This window comes from Lactuca sativa, chromosome 2 (genome assembly GCF_002870075.4).
Source record: "Lactuca sativa cultivar Salinas chromosome 2, Lsat_Salinas_v11, whole genome shotgun sequence".
In the NCBI taxonomy this organism is placed as follows: Eukaryota; Viridiplantae; Streptophyta; class Magnoliopsida; order Asterales; family Asteraceae; genus Lactuca; species Lactuca sativa.
The window spans coordinates 185901944-185928856 of record NC_056624.2 but is presented as its reverse complement, the minus strand read 5'-3'; the positions used below and the strand labels follow the sequence as shown (position 1 = coordinate 185928856).

At 34.0% G+C, this 26913-nt stretch overlaps 3 protein-coding genes, 2 non-coding genes and 1 pseudogene across 7 annotated transcripts; 2 read left to right on the top strand and 4 right to left on the bottom strand.

Moving 5' to 3' along the window:
* Positions 1–1364: 1364 nt before the first annotated feature.
* Positions 1365–2589, bottom strand: LOC111888079 (uncharacterized). Its single transcript, XM_052768135.1, has 2 exons — positions 2302–2589; positions 1365–2185 (listed from the first exon to the last, which is right to left on the bottom strand). Exons 1-2 carry the CDS (start codon positions 2452–2454, stop codon positions 1772–1774), a joined length of 567 nt encoding a protein of 188 aa, XP_052624095.1. The 5' UTR covers positions 2455–2589; the 3' UTR covers positions 1365–1771.
* Positions 2590–3158: 569 nt separating this feature from the next.
* LOC111915744 (uncharacterized) lies at positions 3159–5898 on the bottom strand. Of its 3 annotated transcripts, none has more exons than XR_008230025.1 (6): positions 5809–5898; positions 4470–5068; positions 4004–4380; positions 3552–3923; positions 3398–3469; positions 3159–3306 (listed from the first exon to the last, which is right to left on the bottom strand). XR_008230025.1 is itself a non-coding variant. In XM_052768134.1 (6 exons), exons 3-6 carry the CDS (start codon positions 4130–4132, stop codon positions 3193–3195), a joined length of 687 nt encoding a protein of 228 aa, XP_052624094.1. In that variant the 5' UTR covers positions 4133–4380; positions 4470–5068; positions 5809–5877; the 3' UTR covers positions 3159–3192. The 3 variants fall into 3 exon arrangements, 1 of the variants encoding a protein (XP_052624094.1); XM_052768134.1 differs by having other exon boundaries at positions 5809–5877; XR_008230024.1 differs by having other exon boundaries at positions 3552–4380.
* A 728-nt stretch (positions 5899–6626) lies between these two features.
* LOC111876475 (small nucleolar RNA snoR1) lies at positions 6627–6719 on the top strand. The gene has a single exon (XR_002845022.1). It is a non-coding gene; the product is annotated as a small nucleolar RNA snoR1 (small nucleolar RNA).
* Positions 6720–6872: 153 nt separating this feature from the next.
* On the top strand, positions 6873–6997 carry LOC111876476 (small nucleolar RNA snoR77). Its single transcript, XR_002845023.1, has one exon. It is a non-coding gene; the product is annotated as a small nucleolar RNA snoR77 (small nucleolar RNA).
* A 2569-nt stretch (positions 6998–9566) lies between these two features.
* Positions 9567–10882, bottom strand: LOC111876459 (uncharacterized mitochondrial protein AtMg00810-like). The gene is made up of 2 exons (XM_023872987.2): positions 10685–10882; positions 9567–10586 (listed from the first exon to the last, which is right to left on the bottom strand). The coding sequence occupies exons 1-2, from the start codon at positions 10880–10882 to the stop codon at positions 9567–9569; spliced, it is 1218 nt and encodes a 405-aa protein (XP_023728755.2).
* A 9755-nt stretch (positions 10883–20637) lies between these two features.
* On the bottom strand, positions 20638–26542 carry LOC111876424 (protein-tyrosine sulfotransferase-like; annotated as a pseudogene).
* Positions 26543–26913: the final 371 nt, after the last annotated feature.

The window sequence follows — 26913 nt, the reverse complement described above, 5'->3', positions numbered from 1 at the left end:
GAAAGCTCCCAAGAAGGGGTAAATAACCTACATATATCAGCGGTATCATGCACCTAAGGAAGGTACGAATCTACATAAAAACGAAGACATATTAGTGTTATGTAAGAACTAATCGACATAGATTACCATGAAATATTGTATAACTCAATAAAAGAAGTATGTTATACCACGCAACCTAAAGCCACAAAACAGAATTGAAAGCGGTTGTTATCGGTTTTCTTAATGGCTGTGAAGGTATTAGGATTTGTTCTTTGAAGGTTATGCAAGAAAATTGGTAGTTGAGAAAAGGTTCTTTGGCTGTGACTACTCATTTTCAATACCGATAATTGTGCTCTACAATGATCACACAAATGGAATTATAAATAGAAGATATTGTATCTCTACTGATCAAAATTCATAGTTTAACCCTTTAAATTTGTAGTTGAACTTTTATGAATTCATAGTCAAACCAGTTCATTTCATAGTCAAATTTCACTGACCGACATGACAATACTACAGAATGTACTTGTCTGCATTTCATAGTTGAACTTTTATGAATTCATAGTCAAACCAGTTCATTTCATAGTCAAATTTCACTGACCGACATGACAATACTACAGAATGTACTTGTCTGCATTTCATAGTTGAACTTTTATGAATTCATAGTCAAACCAGTTCATTTCATAGTCAAATTTCACTGACCGACATGACAATACTACAGAATGTACTTGTCTGCATTTCATAGTTGAACTTTTATGAATTCATAGTCAAACCAGTTCATTTCATAGTCAAATTTCACTGACCGACATGACAATACTACAGAATGTACTTGTCTGCATTTCATAGTTGAACTTTTATGAATTCATAGTCAAACCAGTTCATTTCATAGTCAAATTTCACTGACCGACATGACAATACTACAGAATGTACTTGTCTGCATTTCATAGTTGAACTTTTATGAATTCATAGTCAAACCAGTTCATTTCATAGTCAAATTTCACTGACCGACATGACAATACTACAGAATGTACTTGTCTGCATTTCATAGTTGAACTTTTATGAATTCATAGTCAAACCAGTTTATTTCATAGTCAAAAAGAATTGTCCGTTATATGATTTATTCTATAAATGGGTGTCACTCATTATGAAAAAATTTAACTGAGAAAGTAACTCCGATTTAAAAGAATAAGAAGGCTAATGGCATACTGCAATTGTGGAGGAGAACGTATCGTTAGGATTTCGGGTACAGCTAAAAACCCAGGAAGATTGTTCTACGCTTGCCCGTATTTGGTATCATGTTCTTACCGTCATTCAAATTTAAACCCTTGTGTTTACATGACACAAATTTATTTTCTTACTGTGGATATTAAATTTAACAGGGACCAAAATGCGGGTTTATCAGTTGGGTTGATGAAGAGAAGGACCAATCTTCTATGGTAATAGCTAAAGTAGCTAACTCTAATAAGCTCTTTCAATCAGAAAATAAGAAGTTAAAGATAGCGTTGGTTTGTAGTTGGGTGTTGTTCTTGGCAGTTCTTGTTTACAAGTTGTAAGTTTTTCAATATTGTTTTTATGGTTTTGAAGTTGTTTGGTCAATAAATTGTTGTATTTGTAACGTTAAAACAAAAGTTGTGGTCGTTCTTATGTTGAATTTATTGATAAGTAATTAGTAGGTCATTAAATTGTTGTAATTGTCGTAACGTTATATTTTTTGTCATCCGTTGAGTAAACTCTAAAGATAAACTAATAATGAAATCCAACATTAATTTGTATATACATTTATATAATCCAACTACAGAGGAGCAAGACTAGACCCCCAAATAATTTTTGCCATCCGGAGACGGAACTCTAAAGCTGCGTTCTTTGGGTCAATAAGAACACGTATTGGTTGACCTGAAACCAATTGCTCCATAAACATACAAAGAAAAACACCGCAATCTCCCAAATGACTACTTTGTTGGGGAACGTTTTCTTCATAAATGAATTGCATATTCAATGGAATCCTTGGGATGTTCCTCCGCGCCCAATACTTAATCTTGTCCAAATAATTTGCCACCCGACGTTCAAATTTGGAAAAGATTCCTTCGGATTGGAATTTTTCATAAGCACCTCTACCAAGACTGTCATAAATATGCACTTCCATTGACGCTAATCGTAGTTCCCCAAATAGCCAATGATTAGGGGATGAATGAATCGGCAATAAGACCTGTATAAGGATCAGAAAATAAAATTATGTTTATTTACATCACAATACAAAAACATCACAATACAAAAACATAACAAAAAAACGATATTATTTTCAATATAAACTATTAAGTTTACCGTATCAACATCCCACCAAGCAACCATGAAGTTAGGGTATGTAGCAATACCAGCCATAAACGCCCTCCAGTCCTGTCCTTCTTCCAAAGCATGAGAAACAAAAAAATTTGGAGGCATTATTGTATGTCGGTCGCTCTCAAACCGTCTCTCCATCAAAAGTCGGTACCAAATGGTTATATGCTGCACACATGATACTTTTGTTATTGACTAAAAAACAATTAACTTTTAAAAGAATTAATTAACAATTTATTTACCGCTGACTCCAACCATCCGTCGTGTGTATGCCCAAACAATGAGCTCCAAAAATCTCTATCTAACACGAAATTAAACAAACGATGTTGCACATCGTATGAATGCAATACATAATTTTGGATGACATCCTCACCGCCTGCTACGTAAGGTTGCAGGCGTAACATGGAGAAGTCATGAGCAACACCAAAAACTGGAGGAGGAACGGGGCATGTTGATTTCGTACCAACCTTCTTTTTTGTTCTTCTTTTTTGTTTCGGTGTCGTGTGCAACTAAAAACAATATTCATATGTTTAAATGTATATCTTTCAGATAATTCACATAAACATAGATAATTCACATAAACATAAAATCATCAGTTTATAAATAAAACGAATACCTCGGTGTAAGGAGTGCATAAAAATTGTGATGGTTTTCGACTCCTAGGTTTATCGGGTGTAACTTCTTTGTCATCATCATCATCATGAAAATAATCTACATTTCCCGTTATTATTAGTTCGTCTTCATCCGGCACATCATCATCAAATTTGTTCCCTGCATTGTCATTCCTCTCCTCCCACTCCTACATTAAAGATAATACTTTATACTTAATAACGAAATACACATAATTTAATAAGCAATAATATCTAAATAAACAAAATATTAATATAATATTAATGTAACTATAATAACCTCTTTAACTTCACTATAATCGTTTACATCAAACACATCATCATCAAATTTGTTCCCCGCATACTGATTACTCTCCTCCAACACCTACATTAAAAATATAACTTTTTACTTAATAACGAAAGACACTTTATTAAAAAGTAATTATTAAAATCGTAAAGGTAACATCTATAACAACCTTGTCGTCTTGAGTATCACCAAAAACATTTTGAGTTGTATTGTTTTTATTCATCTCTTCATCTTGCACAACCTATATTTTCAAATATAAAATATGAACACAGGTATTCATATATGTTAATAAAATTTAATAAATAATGTAGCGTGTAACTAACCTGTTCATCATAATTTCTTTGTGACACTGTCGGGTCCTCAAAAAAAATGTCGTTCCAAAATTGGTCATTATTCACTTCTTCAACAAAAACCTCTGTAGGTTTTTGTTGATTCATAAACACATGCTGCTCCAGTGCATGTACCCGTTTCAACAACTCGTCTAGCTTGTGTTTCCCACTGCCCCGACCTCTACCATGAGAGCGACCACTGGACGACATACTAGACGAAGATTCGTCTTGTCTCCTAAAATGGTCCCGTACTGGGGATGGAACTGCTTTCCCTTCACCATATACATACTCTTGAAATGACATATAATAAAAAGATGTCATCTCACCATCACCCGGTAACATGTTTTGTCTTGGTGGTAGCCCCTCCTAAAAAATTAAACATATTAAAAATGCATATAAAACTATAATAATCAACTTTATTAATAATAAACGAATTATTTTTAAACCTGCATCTTTGACCAAATCTTGTTCACGTCAACCCATTTCAATTTTTTTGTTCCGCTCCATCTTTTCATCCGAGGCAAGTCTTTATTTTTTCTCAATGCAAATCCACATGCACGAATAGCCGGAATCATCTCATATATCCATATCTACAATTTTGTACAATAACAGTAATAAAAGTTAAAATTAAAATAAAAAATATAACAATAAAACAATTTAAATAAAATAAAATTTTTATACCCTAGTTGGAGCCGTAAATCCTGAGACGGAATACTTTAAAGTTTGACCACGCTCAGGAAGTGATAAATAATGATGTATCTTATTCCACGTATCCTCAAGGTCAACATAAGTAAAATCCCATAGATAGCTACCCCAAGCGAAGCTAACAAAACAAAAAAAAAAAAACAAAATTGATTATTATATAAATTATAACTTTAATAAAATAGAACTTTTAACGTAAAGAAAATATACCTATTCCAGAGATCCAAATTCTCAGCCAAAAAAAACCAATCTTGTGGCACCCGATCGTTAACTTCTTTGCCCAAAAAACCTTCACACAAAATGTATATCAAACATACTCTAACTGCATCAAGGTCGTCAAGTGCTAAGAATGTTTGATTTAAAATTAAACTTTTCAAGTCGCCGATTTTCACCGAACTATTAGTATGGTCCGGAAATAGCCGTTCACGCAGTAAACATCTTTTTTTACTGCTTATTAATTTTTCCGACCCTTTTCTCCCAATGTTTTTTGGATACTCCCCAAAATTGAAGCCGGTAATCAAACAAAACTCTTCCGGCCCATAAACCATTTTGGTATTGCCTACTCGAAAATATAAACGTTTTATTCCATCTGGAGATAAAACAGGGTCCGGCCGGATCTGATGAAGGAACATTTTATGAAACAATAAAGCGTCCCCTTGTAAACGAGGGACATCAATAAAATAGCCAAAAACGGTATTTCTGAAAATAGCACGTCGGGCATCATCTAAAACTTCAAAGACTTCCCATATGTTACCGCCAGAGCCTTTTAGGTTCGCAAAGGCTTTCGTATTCATTAAACTAAAATCATGCTGCAAAAAAAAAACACAAAAACAAATTAGATAACTAAAAAATATATTTTTTTTTAAATATATGATTACGAACTGCAAATACTTTCTTAATTACTAATATATATATATTTCCCCGATAAAAAACAATAACATACACATATATAAACAATTTTCCAAGTTATACAACAAATATATTTACGATAGAAAACAATATCATATATAAATATTTTCAACTTAAACATATTTTCAACTTAAACAAATTTTCAACTTAAACGATAAATATATAAACAATTTTTATCTTTCTAATTAAAACTAACATTATATAACCATATAAACAAAAAAATTTAAAAATAAAACGACAACCAAACTAACAATTTTCCAAGTTATACGACTACTTTATACAAAATTTTCAACTTATACGACAAATAAAAACAATTTCTAACAATATATATACGACAAATTTTCAACTTATACAAATGTTATATGACAAATATATATACAAACAACTATTTTGCAGTTTCTACTAAAAAACTTACAAGATTTCAGGTTATACAACAACTAAAAAAACTACAAAAACAAATTGTAAACATTATCTACACAGTCTTTACTTGTCTCTACTTGCATTTAAACTTCAAGTATACTAAAAATATACTAAAACTATCAATCAAACACAACAAAATTACCATTTTTTAACACTAAATAATACAAAAATTGATAAAAAAAAAAAAAAACTTTAAACATTAAAAGAGTTAAAATCTAACCATATTTGCGGGATTGTTGACATAATCTTCCATTTTCTTCAAAAACTAGCCAAAATTCCGAGAGAAGCCCAAAGTTAGAGAGAGTTTTTGTGTAGAGAATGGTGAAAATGAAAAAAAAAAAAAAAAAAAAAACGTTTTTATACCTAAAAATCACCCATTTCGCAGATGAGAAGGCCCCATCTGCGAAATGGGCATCTCATCTGCGAAAGTACAAGTGCCTGAAGCACAACTGTGCTTCAGGCACTTGTACTTTCGCAGATGAGATGCCCATTTCGCAGATGGGGCCTTCTCATCTGCGAAATGGGTGGCTATTTTTGTAATCCCGATTTTTTTTGGCTATTTTTGTAATGCAATTAGTGTAATTGGCTATTTTTGTCATTTTCTCTAAATTTATAGACGTTGTTGGTTTTATTTTTTAATTATGACGCATTGAGCCCTACCAATTAATTAATTTTTTTTTTTTTTTTTTTTAGGTTAGAGTTTCAAAAAGATTGATGGAGGCTTATTGGGCCTTACGGCCCATTTGTGGAAAATGGACATTGTTTTTTTTGGGTCCATTACAAAGCCAACATAAAATCTATAAATACGTTACAGTAAACGTTATTTCAAGTAAAACTGAGCCTGGAGCCCTAGAGTAGTCATTGTCTCAACCGCCTCCGGTTTCAACAATCAACATTGATTTCATTTCAATTCGAGGTTTTAAACAGCTTAACTAGTTTCCTTCGAAGTAGTTTGTATCTAAAAACAGCTGAAGCTTCTTGATTTGTATTTTGTTTTGTGTTTTCATTTGTGATTTGTGATCGGTAACAATGATTAAAGGCGAAGATGATTGATTGCTTATTCTGACACCTCTTGTATGAGAATGGTCTTTAAAAGCTGTTCATTGAGCACATAAAGCAACCTTCTGAGCCTTATTCTTGATAAATTTGTTTTCTGTCATTCTGTGTCTGTTGAAGGCTTGAAGCTATATTTTCGTTCTTCTAAAATGTCTTCCAGTGAGATGGATTTTGAATTCTCGTGTTCAGTTTTGTTACTTCATATTACATTTAATCGATCAGAAATTCAGGCAACCACCTTTTGTTTATCACTCAAAAGGTAGGTGTTGTTCTGTTCGTAAATCAATATCTTTTGCTCTTCAGACTTGTTGAGTTTACTTCAATGAAGCTGGTCTAGTAAGCATAAGTACATATATTTACTTCATTTATTTTATGTAAACATGTTGTTTTGTCAAGCTTTGCAGATTGTTTGTTCTAATCTTCCGTTTGTAGCTTTAAGATAGTATTTTATAAGCTTTTGGAATCAGAAGAATATCGATAATTGTTTCAAAAGTATTAGGACGAAAATCATTTAGCAAATTTAGTCGGTCGTAAGTATTAATTTTTGTGGAACAAACATCATAGAACGCAGGATTGAGCTGAATTTCCTAAACGGTGTATAAGGTTTTTTTTTGGAAAATGCAAATATATTTATAAAATAACCACAAATCATGAGCTTTGTACAAGTACAAAGAGAAAATAACAAGTACAATAGTATTTTAGCAAAAGGGAGATAAACTCCAATCAATCCATCTAGTTAACACCTTGGGTTCGGTACTTAAACCATGTGTATGTTTGAGAGATCACTTCATCTGCGATTTTTACGGGGTCATCCTTGTTTGTTTGAACACCTTGTTGTTTCTCGTCATCCATACAAACCATAAGAAACCATAAACAATCGCATTCATTCTTTCTCTTTTTGTAGGACAACTGCCCTAATTTGCCGCGAAATTAACAAAGTCAACGACATTGTTAAACTGAGTAACCTTAATTCCACACTAGTTAAATATCTATCCATGCGCCTCTCTTGCCACTGAGCAATTGATCAATAGATGATCACCCGTTTTTTTTTCCAAATTACAAAGTGGACATGTGGCTGATTGTAATTTTATACCCCTTATTTCGAAATTTGTTGCCACTGGTATACGGTCTAAGAGGGCCCTCCATATAAAACATTTTATTTTTAATGGAACCGCCTTGGACCAATTTATTTGTGCACCTGATTGTAGGATAGCATTCTTTGCATCCAAATATTTTCGGAGGGAATGAACCGTATACTTACCATCTATACTTAACTTGAATCGAAAACAATTGACCACCGGTAGGGTATTAGTATCACTGATCAGGGAGCAAAGACTTATGAAATCCGATAACACGTAATAAAAGACTTATGAAATCCGATAACACGTAATCCTCCATCTGTTGAACTTTCCAACACCAATTGAAACTATCAGTCTTGATCCTGTCATTAATTGTGCAAAGCTTCTTCTTTTCCAAACTATATAAACGTGGGAATCTTTCTTGTAGTGTGAGTGTGCCACACCACCGGTCTTTCCAAAAAAGAAAGGAGGTGTTTGATGTTGGGATCATTGTAAACAAATCTTGGTGATTTGTAGGGATTGTATTGCTTTGGCGATGTTGCACCATGTCCCATTTGCTGATTTTTTTGCTATTATCGTAACTGGCCTTTTGTTCAAGTTGTGGATTGAGATTATACATTCCTTCCATAAACACATATCTCCTGTTTTTATCTTCCACCACCATTTTGTTAACAAAGCAATATTCTGCGCCTTCAACGTTCCAACACCAAGACCTCCATCAGATTTGGCAGCAACCACTTTTGGCCATGATACCCAATGAATTTTGGATTTGGGATCGTCTCCACCCCATAAAAACTTTCTTCTCAGTTTTTCTAAGTCAACCAGGATCCCTTTGGGTACTTTAAACAAGGACATATAGTACGTGCGAAGACTATTTAGAACGTGCGAAGACTATTTAGAACGGACTTGATTAACGTGAGGCGTCCACCAAAAGATAACGTTTATTTAAGAAGCTTTGAGCTCTTCATTTATAATCTTTAAATCTGTTGGCTTGTCACATCCTATTCAAATTTTCTACTTTCTAACATTTTTAGGGATTGGTTATTTCATCATAATATATAAATTTCTTCTGACAACTTAACTAAATCAAAACCTTAGTTATATACACTAATATAAAAATAACAAAAAATGGTAGTATATTAGAAATTTAAAAACTGCAGACAGACGGGAATATGGCGGAGATGAAGTTTGTAGATAAAAATGTTTGTATATTAAGTGTTTGATATGTCAAACAATCACAAAAAAAGTTGGGATAAATGAGTATATAGAAAACTATACAGAATAATTTATCAAGTTGCTTGATAATCTAGGTGTTTGATTTGCTACTTTTAAAACCTAAAGGAGGAAGCATAAACAACAAAGTGTTATAAAGGGTTAATATGTATTGGTCATTAAAATTCCTTGCTACCAAACATAATTAACGGTCAAATTGGTCACACTGGTTAAAATTTGGCATTAAAGCCTCTAACTTAAGTGGACTTAGGTCGATTTATCTAGTGTTGCCACTAACTTAAGTGGACATAGGTCGAGGATATCTAGTGTTCCCTTTTTCCCTTGTTGTGATATCTAGTGGCGATGGTGTTGACCGTTGACGAGTGAATCTATGAATGGTGCCGAGGATGAAGGGCATTGATAGAGGTGCATGATGATGTTGGAGGTCTCCATCGAGGAGTATCTAAAAAAACAATAATACAGAATTGGAATAATGCACGTATTTATTCAATACGCCAAAAATGACTTTATATAGGTTACAAAGAGATAAATAAATAATAAACTAATGACAGCTAATAAAGTAATCTAGATAAACTATTGACATCTAATAAACTATATCCAATACTCCCCCTCAAGATGAAGCGTGCAAGTCAATAACGCCCATCTTGTCAAGTAAAAAGTGAAATTGATCTGAACCAAGGCCTTTAGTGAGTAAATCAGCAACTTGTAATTTGCTATCAATCTTTAAAGGCATTATTTCCTTAGAAAGAACACGCTCACGGACAAAGAAACAGTCCATCTCAACATGTTTCGTCCTTTCATGAAACACAGGGTTGTTGGCAATGTGTCGGGCTGCCTGATTGTCACAAAACAAATCTGTAGGAGATGTAATGTGAACATGTAAATCCTTTAAAAGCCAACAAATCCAAAGTATTTCACTAACTGTAGATGCCATAGCTCGATATTCTGCCTCTGCAGATGACCGTGAAACCACTGTCTGCTTCTTCATTTTCCATGAAATAGGAGCTCCGCCAAGCATAATGAGATAACCGGTACGGGAGCGCCTTGTGTAAGGACAACCAAGCCAATCAGAGTTGCAAAAGGCCATCAAATGTGGATGTCCAGCTTTAGGGAAGAGCACTCCCTGTCCAACAGTACCTTTTAAGTAGCGTAGGACTCGATGTAGAGCATCCAAATGGTTGCGTCTTGGATCAGCAACAAATTGACTCAGAATATTCACCGAATAAGTGATATCCGGTCTCGTAGCTTGAAGATATAACAACCTACCTACAAGCCGTCGATATTGTCTTGAATCAACCTTTTCTTCATTCTCACCCCGGTCAAGCTTCACATTCTGTTCAATAGGAAATTTGCTTGGTTTGCAACCAAGCATGCCACTATCTTGAAGAATATCGAGCACATACTTCCTTTGGCTCAAAACGAGCCCATTTTCAGTCTTAGCAACTTCGATGCCAAGGAAATACTTTAATTGGCCCAAATCTTTGATACTGAAAGCATTATCTAATTGAGCCTTAATTTGTTGAATTCGTTCAATATTGTTTCCGGTAATTATAACATCATCCACATAAATGAGGATAGCAATGTAAGTACCATTTTTGTCCCAAATGAACAAAGAATGGTCGGCTTTTGACTGAGAGAACCCAATACTTAACAAAAAACCGTGAATTTGTGATACCAATTTCGTGAAGCCTGTTTAAGCCCGTAAAGAGACCTTTTGAGACGGCATACATGAGTGTCGTTTTCTGTAGCAAACCCTTGCAGAAGCTTCATATAGACCTCCTCGTCCAAATCGCAATGCAAGAAAGCATTGTTCACATCAAGCTGATGAATGAACCAATCTTTCTTAGTCGCAACAGCCAAGAGAGTACGAACAGTTACGAGTTTTGCTACCGGAGCAAAAGTGTCGTGATAGTCGATTCCCTCCATTTGTGTGAACCCTTTGCAACTAGCCGCGCTTTCTACCTTTCCACGGTCCCGTCAGGATTGAATTTGATCTTGTAAACCCACTTGCAATCAATCGCCCTTTTTCCTTTTGGTAGTTCCACCAATTCCCAAGTATTATTGGATGTAAGTGCTTTTATTTCGGTCTTCATAGCATCACGCCATCGAGGATCTTTAGCAGCTTGAGGAAAGGAAACAGGCTCATTGTTTGAAGTAATGGCCGCAAGGAAACATTTATGTTTGTTAGAGAAATTTTTATAAGAAATAAAATTTGATATAGGATGTACCGTGGAGGATTCTTGATTGGTGTCGGGTTGTTGGTGACTAACCGAAGGGGGAAGATTCACGAGAAAATCTTTAAATCTTTGGGGTTGCACTCGAGTTCGTGTGGACCTGGCTGGAGTCTCCAACTCGTTTTGCAAGTTTTCGATAATTGGGCTCATGCTTTCATGCTGTTCTTGGCCTTCAGATGGGTTCTGATTGATTATTGCAGGTGGACTCGAGGGGACTGGGTTGGTCGGAACTGATGAGCCTGTTGCATTTGGACTCCCATGATCTGATGCACTTTGATCTTGAGTAGCCGAGTCTATATTAACTCCCCTTTCATGGCTCAAATTTATTTCAGGTTCATCAGTGTGTATAAGCTCACAAAGATCATTCAATATTCTAGTTGGCTCGCCAATTTCTAGCTGAGGTCCCGAATGAATGTTTTGGAATGGAAATTTGTTTTCATCAAAAATCACATCCCGACTAACTATTATTTTCTTGGACTCTATATCATAAATTTTGTACCCTTTTGTACCCTGTGGATATCCCATAAATACCCCTGGTTTTCCTCTTTGCTCAAATTTATCCCCCTTTGTATTTGTATTTTTATGATATGCAAGACAGCCAAACACTTTCATGTGGTCATATGGGGGTTTTGTATTCCAAATAATTTCGTAAGGTGTCTTATTTTTGATAGTTTTTGAAGGTAACCTAGTAATTATATAAGCAGCTGTCAGAATGCACTCACCCTAAAATTTCTTTGAAACATTTGCTTGGAACCTAATTGCCCGAGCTGTTTCCAACAAATGTCGGTGTTTTCTCTCCACAACACCATTTTGTTGTGGTGTGCGTGGGCAAGTAGTTTCAAGTAGAATACCTTCTTTGTTGTAAAATTTGCGCATAAAGTTGGAAGTGAACTCACCTCCATTGTCACAACGAAACCTTTTAATGTTTTTATCAAACTAGACTTTCACCATTTTATGAAAATTAATCAAGCATGCACTAGCATCATTCTTGTGCTTAATAAGAAAAACCCAAACAACCCAACTGTAGTCATCTACTAAAGTAAGAAAATAATTTGCATTCGTGTATGAAGGTATTCTGTAACCTCCCCAAATGTCACAATGAACTAGCTCAAAAATATGATTGGTTTTATTACGACTAATAGGAAAAGGTGTTCTGACTAATTTAGCCTTAGCACAAGAATCACAAATCTTTTCACTCAAACTAACTGAATTGTTCTTAAGAAAATCAATTCTTGCAATCTTTTCTTTTGAGGCATGGCCTAACCTTCTGTGCCAAGTGTCCGTCATGGTTGTCATGGCTCTTCTGTCTTGAGTCATCCCCATTCGGTAAAGTCCCCCTTGGCATCTACCCGCACCAATCAAGTTCCCTGTGTTGAGCTTCTACATAACACAAAAATCAGGGAAAAAGGTTACAACACATTGTAAATCATTGCTAATACGAATAACAGAGAGGAGATTGCACTTGAAATCTGGGACACATAAAAACCCACTAATTTTTACTCCCCCTGGGAGGATACAGTCTCCCTTTTCTTTAACAGGTATAGAGTCCCCATTAGGTATAAAGACAGGTGGTTCAAAGGGAGTAGCAATTTTGTTTGTAAGTAATTGAGGAGTGTGAGTAATGTGTTCCGTACAACCTGAATCAACAACCCAGTCAGCCTTACCAGCCATGTTAGCACTTCGAATTGTCTCATCATCAACCTTTGAGGAACTGAAATGTTTCACGAACATTTGGTACTGTTCTTTAGTTAACTCAGGTATTGGACTTTCTTCTATTCCTGTATGAGCCACCATGGTTTTGGGTTTGTTTTTTGTTTTCTTACCAGGCCACCAATCCGGGTATCCCACCAATCTGAAACAACCATCTCGCTTGTGACCACTCTTGTTGTAGAAGGTACAATACTCGTCCCTTTTATCTTTCACTTCCTTGTTCGCCCATTTGGGATTCGTTTCTTTATTCATCAATTTAGGGTTACCTCCCTTCTGAAAAGTCTTGAACGCAGCCGGTTCAGGTGGAGTTTTCTTGTCATCAGATAGAGCCCTCTGTCTTTCATCCTCGGCGACTAGGTGATACACCACCCCCATCGACGGGATGGGTTTTGTTGCAAGAATCTGTGTTTTAATTATCGAAAATTGTGAATCTAAACCCATTAGAAATTGATACAAACGTTCCTTTTCTTGGAATTCAACTAATTGTTTACCAATTTCACAGGAGCAATCTTTACAGGAACATTTTGGAAAAGGGAGAATTGAGGATATTTCATCCCACAGTGTACGTAATTTTGTGTAATAAACTGAAACAGAGTTACCATCTTGACGTGTAGCTGCAATCTTCTGTTTCAACTCATATGCTCTTGGCGAACTTTCTTTTCCAAAACGTTCATGAAGGTCGTTCCAGATTTGTGCAGCCGTGTTAGCATATTTCACACTATCGCGTATGCCCTTCTCCATTGCAGTGGTGAGCCAGCCCTTGATCATAGCGTCACATCGCATCCAAGGCATGTATTCTTTCGTTCCCTTTTCTGGTTTCTGAATTGTACCATCAACGAATTCAAATTTATTTTTGGCAAACAGGAAATTCTCCATCTTCTGCCTCCAATCGGAATAGTTTGCGTCGGTAAGTACTTCATTGACATGAAGTTGTTTCGGTATGTCGGATGGATGAAGATAAAAGGGAGAGCTGTGATCGAACCTGCTGCTGGATCCATCTCCATTCTTGTCTTTGTCTTTTGGTTCTCCCGTCATGTTTTAACGGAAGCAGGTACGATTTAGGGTTGTAAACAACCGCTCTGATACCATCTAAAAAAACAATAATACAGAATTGGATAATGCACGTATTTATTCAATACGCCAAAAATGACTTTATATAGGTTACAAAGAGATAAATAAATAATAAACTAATGACAGCTAATGACAGCTAATAAAGTAATCTAGATAAACTATTGACAGCTAATAAACTATATCCAATAGAGTAAGGGTGAGAGAAGGTGAATGGTGCCAACGGTGAAGGATTATTGCAAAAAATCGCCAACGGATGACTCATTTTCTCATTGAGCGACTATGATGGCTTTATGGTCTTGTGATTTAGGGTGTCTGTGTATTCCTATATGTTTAGAGTATATTTGCTTGCCTCTTTTTTTATATTATTCCTTAAGTCATCTTTTAGAATTTGACTCATTTTCTCATTGAGCGAAAGGTACCAAATAAATCAAATTGATTAAAAACACTATGTGAAATATTCAGTTTTTTTTTCTCTTCCTCTATCTCATAGGTACGATGTTTGAATCAACCGAGAACCTTTTCTTCTGTCTGAATCGAGATTATTCCATTTCAATTCCTTTCTGATACATTTCAAGGAAAATCTCGAATTGGATCTTAAATTGACAGAGTACATTCGCAAGAATGAAACTCAAAGAAATTGACGGGTGCCCGCACAAACGGTGAAGCATGTGGTTTAATTCGACGCAAAGCGAAGAACCTTACCAGGGCTTGACATGCCCCAAATCCTCTTGAAAGAGAGGGCTGTCTTCGGGAATGCGGACACAGGTGATGCATGACTGTCGTCAGCTCGTGTCGTAAGGTGTAGGGTTAAGTCCCGCATCGAGCGCAACCATTGTGTTTAGTTGCCATCATTGAGTTTGGAACCCTGAACAGGCTGTCGGTTATAAGTCGGAGGAAGGTGAAAATGATGTAAAGTTATCATTCCCCTTATGCCATGGACGACACACGTGACTTAATAAAATTTAAGAAGGATTTGTAAAGATAATAAAGTCCATTTTAAAGCACCGGCATATGTTATCCTTCCATAGTTTGAGAAGGATTTGTAAAGATAATAAAGTCCACTTTAAAGCACCGGCATATGTTATCCTTCTACAGTTCCACTGTTCAGTGTGAGAAAGGTTGTTGCTCTCTACTCTAAAGATCAAGAAGCCACCAGATATTGCACCACCAATCAACCACTCAATTACACATTTCGACCCAATTTTATGTTATGACAAAAGTAATCAAATACGGAATTGAACAAACAAAAACACAAATAAATCAAATTAATATGCAAAGATTCATAAACCAGAAGAACATACTTGTATTTGGATGTTTACAACAGTTTCAATAATCACGAAAATAAGTAGAGATTGAGGCCTGCTTTGCAGTGTTCTAAGACTAAAATTTCCTTACTAGGGATCTATGTAGATGATACAACAATCTGATCAAGATTGAATGATTGAATCTTGATCCTGACGAAATTCTTCATTCTTCCTTGATTTCTTAGAAAAACGAGAGTGAAAGAAGTGTTGTTATTGTGTATATGATCAACCCTTTAATCTGTCAATTGATCATCTATTTATAGCCTATTATATAGCAGTTAAAAACTGTCAACCATCATACATGTTCCAAAACCGAAATTAACTGCCTAATTAACTTTCAATCAGTTAATTAACAATTAAAATATTTTGTAATTAAAAAATCAATTTCGGAATTTGTGTATATAAAAATTAATTAATTAGTCAAGAAGAGCCGCAAGGCCCAAGACCATCTTTTGACCATTAATTATATACAATAACAAGCTTAATCCAAGACTAATTTGATAGCCTAATACCATAATTTTAGCCCAAATGTCTTTTTGTCTTGCTTTATCCAATTAGAAATATGTGGAGACAAAGACTTATAAAGCTAGTCAATGTTCTTTCTTTCTCCGACGTGGGATAATGCTTTTAGGTTATAAGAAAAGTTCCAACATTTTACGCCCTCACTTGAGTCATAGGCTCGCCTTACCAAGCCCGACTAACAGTTTTCATGAATCAGTTTAAAAATATACAGATGAGAAGAGTTTCTATGTGGGAATTGGGATGCATTGCATAGCATAACAAAATTTGTTGATGTTTGCTTCTCTTTTCCATTGATTTCAATACTATAAATTGAATAGGAGATTGTCCAACATTTATGTTGTTTAAACTGGAACTAGCTTACAATTTTCGTGAATTTGTAATTTGAATCGTTATCTCAAAGATTTAAGTATACAACTTAGATAATTATATGTCACATTTTATATACATGCTTTCTTCGCTTCTGTCTATGAAATGATGTAATCTCCTTTACTTCACAATTCAATATCAGTTGCTTCTTTTCTCTCTGATTCAACCACCGGGTACTGGCAGACTTGAGAAATTTCCTGAATTTTATCAATTAAATGAGTTTACATTTTCATAAATTTTGACTTACTTTACATATCTTTCATAAATCACCCACTCCTCAGGATGTTGAATATATTTTTGAGTGTAAAATAAAAATGTATATTAAAGGTCTTGGGAGATATTTGTGATAGATATATTTCGTAAAAGAACATTTTACTTATATATATATATATATATATATATATATATATATATATATATATACACTAGCCGTTTACCCACGCTAAGCAACGGGTGCGAATAGTTTGTTGCGACAATTATTTTCATTCATAAACATGTTATATTTCAAGGAACGTAAGTTATTGCTTTTGGTTACTGTTTATGCTTTTAAATTATAAGGTATGTTGCTCGAATGGGTTAAAAGTGAGAGTACGTTGTTATTTTGGTTGAGATGAAGAAAGTTATGAGTTAAAAATAAAAGTAAAGTAAACTTGCCAAACAATATTCAAAACTCTCAAACTACACAAGTAATTTGTTTCGATTCAGTAAGTCTTAAAGAATTAAGTATTGATTCCGCACAAAAAAAAGAGAAATAAAAGGCATCACGTTGGTCTTCCTATGCAATCATATTACAACTCCATGGATACAAAATCTATAGAATACAAAGTCTATTATTGGTTATTTCATGTTTCTATAATCCAATAATTAAATGAAAAGAAAAGAAGACATAAAACGTGGGGAACACATCCATACGATTGTACAACAATTACAGAAATGGGGAGGTGTACGTACTCAATTTGTACGATTAGAAGCTAAGAAATAAAAAAAAGTTTTTCAATCAATTTCCATTCATTTTTTAACTTTTATATTGGCATAAAAAATAAAGATAGAATCCTTATTTTTTTTGTTTTTTCCTGCTTTGGCAGACACAATTTGCGTATCATTTGTTTTATATAACAAAAGAAGATACTTGATTTTGTAGATCCTTAAACAATGCCCGAAAGACACAACTCCCATTATCTTTTCTATAGACCTCCTAAATTACCAACCAATTCACTGGAACCCTGAGTATCAAAGCTACCATCATTTTAAACCTATGGGCAAAATCGTCCTCCATTTTCAAGTTTCCTCATATCCACTATGACACCGCCTAATCCTATAGAAAATATGATAATAACTTACAAATTGCAGAAAATAGCATAAAAGGAACATACATACAATTCCTAACATATAATAGCATCATACTTCCATTTCCTGAAACATAATAGCAACATACTTTCCAACTCTATTCCCATAAGTTTCCGTTTACTTGCTTACTACAACATTCTACTTGTAACTGTTTCTTTTTAATAAATTTTACACTAAACATAAATAAATTGGCTTAATGGAATAACTAATTCCAACCACTACTTTCTAGATCACATAACCATAACTTCAACTTATTTCTTTCCAACATTTTAGTTTCATATACCTCTTACTGAGTTAGGTAACTTAGTCGGTTCAGCTGTCATTCTTCTTATTGATGGTGCCTAATCAGTAATCAAACAAAAAATTAGGGGAAATTGCAAAGAATAACAATATACTTTACTTTTGAATTTTGATTACGATAAATTTTATCCATAACAATATCATGCTTTCTATGTACAATGGTTTAATAAGAAAAAACAATAAAAATAAAGAATAATAAATCAAAGTAATATGTAATATTAAATTAGATACCAAAATGAAAGAATATTGTTATTTTTTGCCTTTGGCCCCTGATTGGGTTAAATGCAAGAAAACTCAAGTTACTCTCATTTTGTTGTCTAATAGAGCATATTACTTTCATTTAATCTTCTTTTTCAAATTTAGTTTATTGTTTTTTTTCTTTAAATTTTTCATGGGGAAAAGTTGTAAAAGCAAAGTTTTGACAAAAAAAACCCCATAAAATGAAATAAAAAATAAAGTTATTTATTAATTATTACATCATTTTGCATACAGATACCGAGTGAGTTGAGAAGCTCATCTCAATCAAACCCCATCTTAATTACTTCGTTAAGAATATCTTCATTAGTGTGCACCAAAAGGGTGTATTTAGAATTCGTAGTGATTTTCATTATCAATAAAGGGTATATTTAGTGCATAGAAAACCTCACTAATTGCTTGGTAAGCTTTGATTATTTTAAAAAAATGATATGATAAAATAAGAAGATTTTTAAATAGTAAAAGAGTAACTTTAATATATTTTTATTGAAAATTCGTAGTAAACTTCAATAACATAAATTCAAAGATATTAAAACTAATTTTGCACTATATAAAATCTTTTAGTTGCAAATAATTTTACCTCATAGATGTTGGAGTTTGATTTCCTCTCTTGAATGGTAACACATTATCAATCAAACCATATCCGGTTCAGCTGAACAATAATAACACATTACCTTTCTATTGAACAATATAAAAATGGTGTCCATATTTTCAATACAAACTAACTATCAGCAAAACCAAAATACAAAGGTACCTGAATAAGAAAACGAAGAAGATAATGGTGATGTCCACATCTGCTATCAACACCGTTTAACCAACAAAAAGTTCAAATAAGACCCAATCAAGTAAATTGATTTTATTTACAACTAAGTACCAACGCTTTTTACCTCTGTCGGGACTACAAGCTCTAGCAAGGGTAAAGGGAAAATACAGAACAATTACCCAAACTCATTTCAATAGCTTCAGGAATAATATAAAACCTTAATTTTCACAAAACTGAAAAGGTTAACTTGCAAAATTTATGATAAAACATTACTAAAATACCCTAATTCAAGTGCAGAGCCGAAACGCAAATAAAATATAATACAGAAACATACAAATTCCACATACCTGTGGGAGACTAACGTTTGGACCTCATCAAATCTATTTGGAAATCCAATAGTGTTAGAAAACAAACTATATTAATAAATTATAGGAGCTATTACAATTGAATGGAACATTGCAAGTAAGTAGTAACGAACATAAATGAAGAATATAAACCATTGATTACTATCAGACCAGAAATCAAATATAAACGATAAACAATCTCACATCAAAACGTAGAAAAACAAAATCGGGCATAAAAATTGAGTAATAAAAAAACACAAAGAGATGCTAACCTTGATATGAAGGCTTCAACTTTATAAGATCAAGCTCAAAATCAATCACAACTGGTCTGTCTTCATATGTCGATCTCTATTTCCTTCAAATTTTAATAGATCTAAAAGAGTAACCTTCATCTGCTTTGAGAGACAAAAAAACCCTATTTCCAAAACTATATATGCAGTGGTTTAGCTTATAGATTTTTAGGAGCGTCAATAGAGAGAGAGAGAGAGAGAGAGGGGGGAGGGGGGTAAGAGAAATAAAGAAAGAGATAGAGGTGCATCAATGGTTTGATGGTGGAATGATTCAGTAATTTTTAAATGAAGACATAGAAGAATAGGGTTACATATTTGACAATGGTGTTAGGGTTTCTGGTGTGGTAGTTGGGATTTGAGATTTTATAGCTGCTAACATTGGAGCCGACACATGTGGTTGGGGAATAGGAGGTTCCTTGGCATTGGGGATTTTGGATGGTAGTAGTTTGAGAGAAGAATTTGACAAAATGTGTTGGATAACCGGAAAATAGAGAGGTGGTTGTAGCAACTGTAGGAAATGGGTGGTGGTTCAACGATGATGGTAGTTATGGCCAGGGAAGGAGGAAGAGGCGGCGAAGACTACTATGGGGAGCGGTGGGAGGTGAAGGTTTTTCTTAAATAGAGACGATGTTGGTAGGATGTGATAGCGGTAGTAGTGGTGGTAATTGGTAGTTGGGAAGGAAGTGGAAGCAACGATGGTTCTAGATTCAAGGTAGGACTTGTTCATTGTAGGCGATGACATGGTGGTGGTGGAACCGACCGGGTTTTCACTACTAGAAAAACAGCCTTTTACGACGCGCAATGCGTGTCATAAAACGCTCAGACGACGCGCAAATGCGTGTCAAGGAAGACCCTGTCATAACGAGAGACGACACACTTTTGCACGTCGTCTATTTATGACGCGCATTTATGACACGCATTTACGACACGCAGTTATGACACGCAATGTGTATCAAGGAAGGCCCTGTCATAAAGGAAGACGACATGCATTTGCGTGTCGTAACCTTACGGTGCGTGTGCTTATGACGCGCAATGCGTATCAAGGAAGCCCGTGTCATAAATGAAGATGACACGCATTTGCGTGTCATAAACTTCAGTAACCATTTATGATATGCATTTACGATGCATCTTTACAATACTCATTTACGCATAATACAAAAATATGTAAACAAATATATACCAAAACAATCAATTTCATCCAATAACATCATGTCAAAAAATTGTAATACATTGATATTAAGGGGATCTAATTGTACATTGTTATTAAGAGGCTTTCCCTAACTATATAACCTAATACTACATTGCTATTAAAGGACACCTTCTTGTTTCTACTTCTTATTGTTATGCTTCTGTTTCCACATGATACCTGTTCTCATCATCAACACATTAGATTTATATATTATGTAAATTGGTAGAAATTTACTAAGGTGCTGTTTGTTTTTTGCAAAAAACCTCTTCAAACCTCTTACTGCTGCGCGGCGCAGCACACGCGCAGCACTTTTAATCTCGCAGCTGTTTGTTTTTTAGAAGCCTTCTGAGTCAAAAACCTCTGCGCGTGCTCTGTTTGGCGCAGCACTTGTACTGCCTCTTCCAACCTCTTCCAACCTCTTCTTCTTCTTATTTTATTGCTGAAATTTTGATTATATGTTATTAAAATTTTATTTCATATTTTTTTTCCCTTTTTTTTCATTTATTCTTATTGAATTTATTTTTCATTTTTTTTATATTCAATAATAATAATTTCTTGATGAAATATCATTATTTTTTACTGAAAATATCTTTATTTTTTGTTGAAATATCATTCTTTTTTACTGAAATATCATTAATTTTTACCGAAATGTTATACATTATTAAATTTTACGTATTAAAAAGCTATTTTCGGTTTATAAAATTAGTTTATTTTAATTTTTTAATATCTGCAGCAGTATGCAGCTGTTAAAAAAACAAACACGCTTTTAATTATAGTCTGCAGCCGTTTGGTTCACCTCTTCTACTGCAGAGGGTTGCAGAGGTGGTCCGCAGACTTCATGAATTTTTGCTTCAGAAAATCAAACAGCACCTAAGTATAAATAGTAACTAACACATCAAAATCAACAAGCAATTGGGATTTCTCTGTTACTTATCTTTCATTTCACATGGGGATCTAAACAAGAACCATGTGGAAACTAGAAGTATCTTCAATTTCATAAGCTTCACCATCAATTTTCGGTTTTATGTTGTTGAACTTGATGTAAAAACCATTCATCAGCTGCCAACCTCTGCAGACATGGATACAAAAGTATAAAATTACTATAAACTCCAAAATAGACAAGAACATAGGGGTATAAAAGTAAATTACTAAGAAATAAATAAAACCAACCTTAACCAGAAGGACAAATGAAACCACTAGTTGTGTGTCACTTGGGGAATACTATTACTAACCTCAATCAAATATTCTCTCGAGTTGAAAATATAAAGAAAATGACATAACTTGCAATGCAGAGTAATCCTGATGTAAGAAAAACTGACATCCAGCTATCAGGACTAGAAATATCTAAATGAACCTGAAACCTTTACAATTACCCGTTTTAGGATCCGTTGGGGGTTGGACAAGCTCCATTATGTTACAGGACCCTACCAGTTTTATTAATATAGCGATTAATTCATTTTTTTATTGACCCTAATAATATTACAATAAAAAACTTCATTTGTAGTTATTTTTTAGAAAATGAAGTTGAATTGAATAAAATCTATAATTTTTTTAAGAGACTTGCTATTATGAAAATTTACCAATAAACATTTGGTTACTTTAAAATCTTCATTTCATTCCTTGATAAAAAAAAATGAGAAAAAAACACCCCCTTGGCTAAGGAATGAAAATAATCAGATTTGTTCAGAAACAACCATTCCATTCCATCAAGTAAAAGAACTGGCTTATTCCATTCCAATGATACAAACCATTTCATTAATTTTCCAATTCCATCATGATCATACCAAACACAACCTAACAGATAAAAAATGAGGAAAAGTTACCGGTGTCTCTCGTGTTTTCCAGGCCTAGGTAAGGACCTGGTGTGGGTGTCTTTGGAACTTTCCTTTGCATCTGAAATAAACAAAAATAAACAACCTCAAGTAAACTTCTTTCAACAAACATATATCTCAAATATCATTCACCTACAAACACATTATCAACATTCAAAATTTCATTATAAAATATTTTGTAAAAATTAAAATCCATGAATCTTAAGATGAGGAAAAAAGGGTCAAGAAAAAAGATAGAAGAAAACAAAAAAGAAATAAAAGAAAATGCATGTGGCTAGAAGTACCCCCATTATATCATATTTGGGTAAACGATGCCCTTAAAGCCTGATTAGAAGCTGATAATGACCATTTATTAGTTAATAGTTTAAAGTTGAAAGTATGCTCATGTTGTGAATGGTTGAGCACAATAAGCTTTTGCTAAGTTTAGTTGTTGAACAGATATGTGAATTTCAACATTAACTAGTCAAAAGTTATACTTTTCTATTATAATAAACAGATAGTAATTGAATTTTTTTAACGACAAAAAAAAAAGAAAACGATAGTAACGAGCTTTCTTCAAATATTATTTGTTTATCAGATAAAGTGTGACTTTCCTTTATATATATATATATATATATATATATATATATATATATATATATATATATATATATATATATATATATATATATATATATTGTGTAAGATAAGATGATGATTTGTTGGTTGTATTATATGCTAGAATATCCATTAAATGAAAATTAGAAATATTAATTCTTTATCATAAGCAATGAATTGCGTATGGAGGGAAATTGATTTTGTGCTACCTGAATTTTCCGCAAATGGTGAGGAAGGTCAAAATGGTAATATTGGCAATAGGGCGGCAATGGAATGAAAAATAATCATGGGTACCCACATGAATGAAAATGCGGCGTTCACTGGGAATGGGATTCCCCTTTGAATAAGGATATCCTTTCCTTACTCCAACCAAACACCCATTTACCGATTCCCTATGAATGGTTCATTCCTTTCCTGTCCTCATTACCCCTTACCAAACGCCCCCTAAGTGATATTAATACAAGGGAATCCAACATTTAATGGAATATCTATGCAACAAATGAAAGATTTAAATTGGCAGAGCCTTCAACAATATCTTTAGGAGCCAAGTATCTTTTGCAATCTATTTTTTTTGCATGCTCAAGTACCTGTTTGAGTTGAAGTTCAGTCATGTTGAAGGACAAAAGGTTATGATAATCACTACTTAAGCATATTAAGTCACTAATATGAAAGAGCTAAAGTTTTTCTTTTCTTTTCTTTTTTAAAAAAAAAAAAAGAAAATTACCAATTATTTATTATTACCTGATCATCAGTTGTGTATAATTGGTGGAATCGGAACCTGAAGGACCCTGTTCTGAATCACTAGTAAAAACTTTAGAAATGCTTATTAAAAAAATAGGGGAAATATATAACAAATAACTAAGAAATAAAAATAACAAAGATATACCTGATGTATTATTATTATTATTTACAGTTGATGCCATTTACTGAGAAATAACTTGTGCTCCAACAACATTTGCAAACATTGTAGCAGATTCTCTATGATCCTCTGTGATTCCAACATATAACATATCATCCAACCTTTTCTACAACAAATCAACATTAAAAAGATAAACTTTTAGTTTTAGATTAGAAGGGTATTTTAGTAATTTTACCTTTGCAACTTCAAGCACGTATTTCCCAAGAATCTCATGTGTTATTACACATTGGCGAAGTTCATGTGCCTCACGAATATTAGAATTATTTGTCAAACCTGCAACCTTTTTACAAAAAAAACATTTTGCCACAACAACAAAAAGGACAAAAATGTCAACTTGTTTGTAAAATTTTATACCTAGAATGTAGCACCATTGTGAACAATATCCATAGCTATAGGGTGATTAATGTATTCATGTAATGGCATAACAATTTCCTCCATATCATATGAATCACTCCCATATGTATAATGTGGGCCCCTTCTCTTTTTTTTCATCTCTCTGTTCATTACATAACAAATTAAGTCAATATCTTATTGTCTGTATGTGCTTTATTGTTTAAAAATACATAAATACCCGAGTGAAAAGATCCTCTCTCATCCAAGGAACAAGATTCTTCCATGGCCAAATCTCAAGAGTGCTTATGCCACCATTTTTGTAACGTATTCTTGAAGACATTTTCAATACTGAGGTCAAATTTGGATGCACTAAAAACCTAGCAGGTACTTCTATTGAAAATTCATAAGCACTGAAAACTCGCTCAATAGGGTTCCTGAAGATTGTTACTACTGAAGTTTTCTCTGTTGGAAGTTTGGACATCATGCTATAGTCATCATGAGTTACCAATAGTCTGCAACCTGGTTTGCTTCACAAGAACACAAAAAGGTTTACAATTTAGTGATTTAGAAAAGAAAATTATAATAAGCAAATATAAGTGTAGCAATTGTGAAACTTACTGGGGATTAAATCGTAATTTTTCGTAAGATTGAGGGCATTCTAGAGCACTAGAATAGAGTTTCTTTAAGAAGCTGTTGAGATGAAGTAAATACAGAAAAGATTCTGTAATGTTCATACTTCATAGTCTTGAGAAAAATGGAATGCTTGAAGAAAGGGAAAGAAGTTACCAATGGAAATAAGTTCGGCCTCCATTTCTTGGGACATGAAGGAAAAAGAGCAAGTCCTTGAGAATATGACCATCTTTGGTGTCTGAATGAAGGGAAGAAGATGCCCATTCCTTCACTAAAATTTTGCAATGCTCGAAGTCATATGAGCTGGAAGATGGATGAACTGTGGGCGAATCAGATAACCATTGGAATAATTATGAATCAAAATGAAGAATTCTTCATTCATGGAAGACTATGTTCTATGAATAATTGAGTATCCTTCTTCATAGAAGAATCCATAAAAGTATGAGGAGATTAAGTATAAAAGCATACCTATGGCAAGAAGAATCAGCATTAGAGCAAGTCTCAGAGCATGGCCCATTCTCCATTCACAGAACTCAAAATCGACAATTTCAACCAATCAACAAGAGCACTAACTAAAAGCTGAAACAAATTATATCCTTTTCCATAAAAAACGCATTAACAAATGAAAAGTACTAAAAGAGTAAGAAAACAAAAAACAGCAATTAACATTTACTTTATTCGACCTAAAAGGCTAAAACCTCCAACTTCAATTCTCCCCATTATATTTTTGCAGTAATTTGATATCTGAAAACAATATCTTACCTAATCAACGAACCCTAATAAGGAAGGATACATGGAGGAGCCATGGAACGAGGGTTTGTTGGAGTGTATTGGAAAGTGATAATTGGGGGAGAAAATCAGGGTTACATTAAACTAAGCGACTTGTCTTCTTCTTTTAACTTGCAGACCTTGATTTTGTTTTTGAGTACCTCCTACTGTATAATGAAAAGAAGTTTTGATAATCACTACAAATTCCTTAAAGGATCTAAAGTTCTAAACCAATAGTTGTATGTTGAAACGGTAAAATCAAGGTGTTTTCAGAGATGAGAAGTAGATGTAGGAAAAAATCAGAGGCATAAAGGAGAAATCGAAAATACCAGATGAATCACAGATGCGGGAAAAAATCATACGCGTTTTTGCTTGATTGAGAAGATGAAGTCGAGAGATGAATCATAAATTTCATTCCCCCTTATTTGTTGAACGACTGGAGAAATAGGGCAGGGTATAAGCGTCCTTTCCAACAATAGTCGATTTTGTGGCTCTATATAGAATTTTAGGCACGAGACTCCTTGATTTCTGCCGACTGGTATGGGAGAAAGGAGAAGCGCATCGTGGTTTGTTTTTTGGATATTTGACTGAGCGAATTAGAGCGGGGGCAGAGAATGGGTGGAGACATCGGTCGGAGATCAGAGATTTGGTGATGTTGTGATGCTGTTGTGGGAGAAAAGAGATCAGTGACGGTGAGAGAGACATCGTGGCTCTCCGATTGAAGGTTTTTTTGGTATTTGATTGAGAGAGAGAGAGAGAGAGAGAGAGAGAGAGAGAGAGAGATGACATGGAGGCTTTTCAAACTTTTGGAATTTCATTCCCCCCGCGAGCTTCTAAAACGCGTGTTTATAGAAACAAATATAAAGTGACATGCGCACACGACACACATTTTACCATATGCGACCTCCGTATTTTTTTTGGACACTCTATTTAGGGCACGCACAAAAGCATGTATCCTTCAAATTTTATAAGAGATGACATTATTTTAGAAAGAATGATTTTGCGAATCGTAAATCATTGCATGTCATTAAAGGCTGTTTTTCTAGTAGTGTTTTTGAGTGACTAAAGTAGAATTTGATTAGGGTTTCTCTTGGAGACGATGATAGAATGGTGGTGACAGCCGGTTGAAGGCAAAAAAAAAGATCAACGATTGATGATGATTAAATGGAGACAAATGATGGTG

Bases quoted from the DNA above. Each gene is read 5' to 3' on its own strand.
- LOC111915744 (XM_052768134.1), bottom strand. From the start codon at position 4,132: ATGATTCCGGCTATTCGTGCATGTGGATTTGCATTGAGAAAAAATAAA. The intron at 3,924-4,003 runs GTTTAAAAATAA...TTAATTTTTTAG, and splicing joins AGATTTGGTCAAAGATGCAG to GAGGGGCTACCACCAAGACA. The intron at 3,470-3,551 runs GTTAGTTACACG...TTGAAAATATAG, and splicing joins AAAGAAATTATGATGAACAG to GTTGTGCAAGATGAAGAGAT.
- LOC111888079 (XM_052768135.1), bottom strand. From the start codon at position 2,454: ATGGAGAGACGGTTTGAGAGCGACCGACATACAATAATGCCTCCAAAT. The intron at 2,186-2,301 runs GTAAACTTAATA...ATCCTTATACAG, and splicing joins CTTGGTGGGATGTTGATACG to GTCTTATTGCCGATTCATTC.
- LOC111876459 (XM_023872987.2), bottom strand. From the start codon at position 10,882: ATGGAGGGAATCGACTATCACGACACTTTTGCTCCGGTAGCAAAACTC. The intron at 10,587-10,684 runs GTATGCCGTCTC...GGGTTCTCTCAG, and splicing joins CTACAGAAAACGACACTCAT to TCAAAAGCCGACCATTCTTT.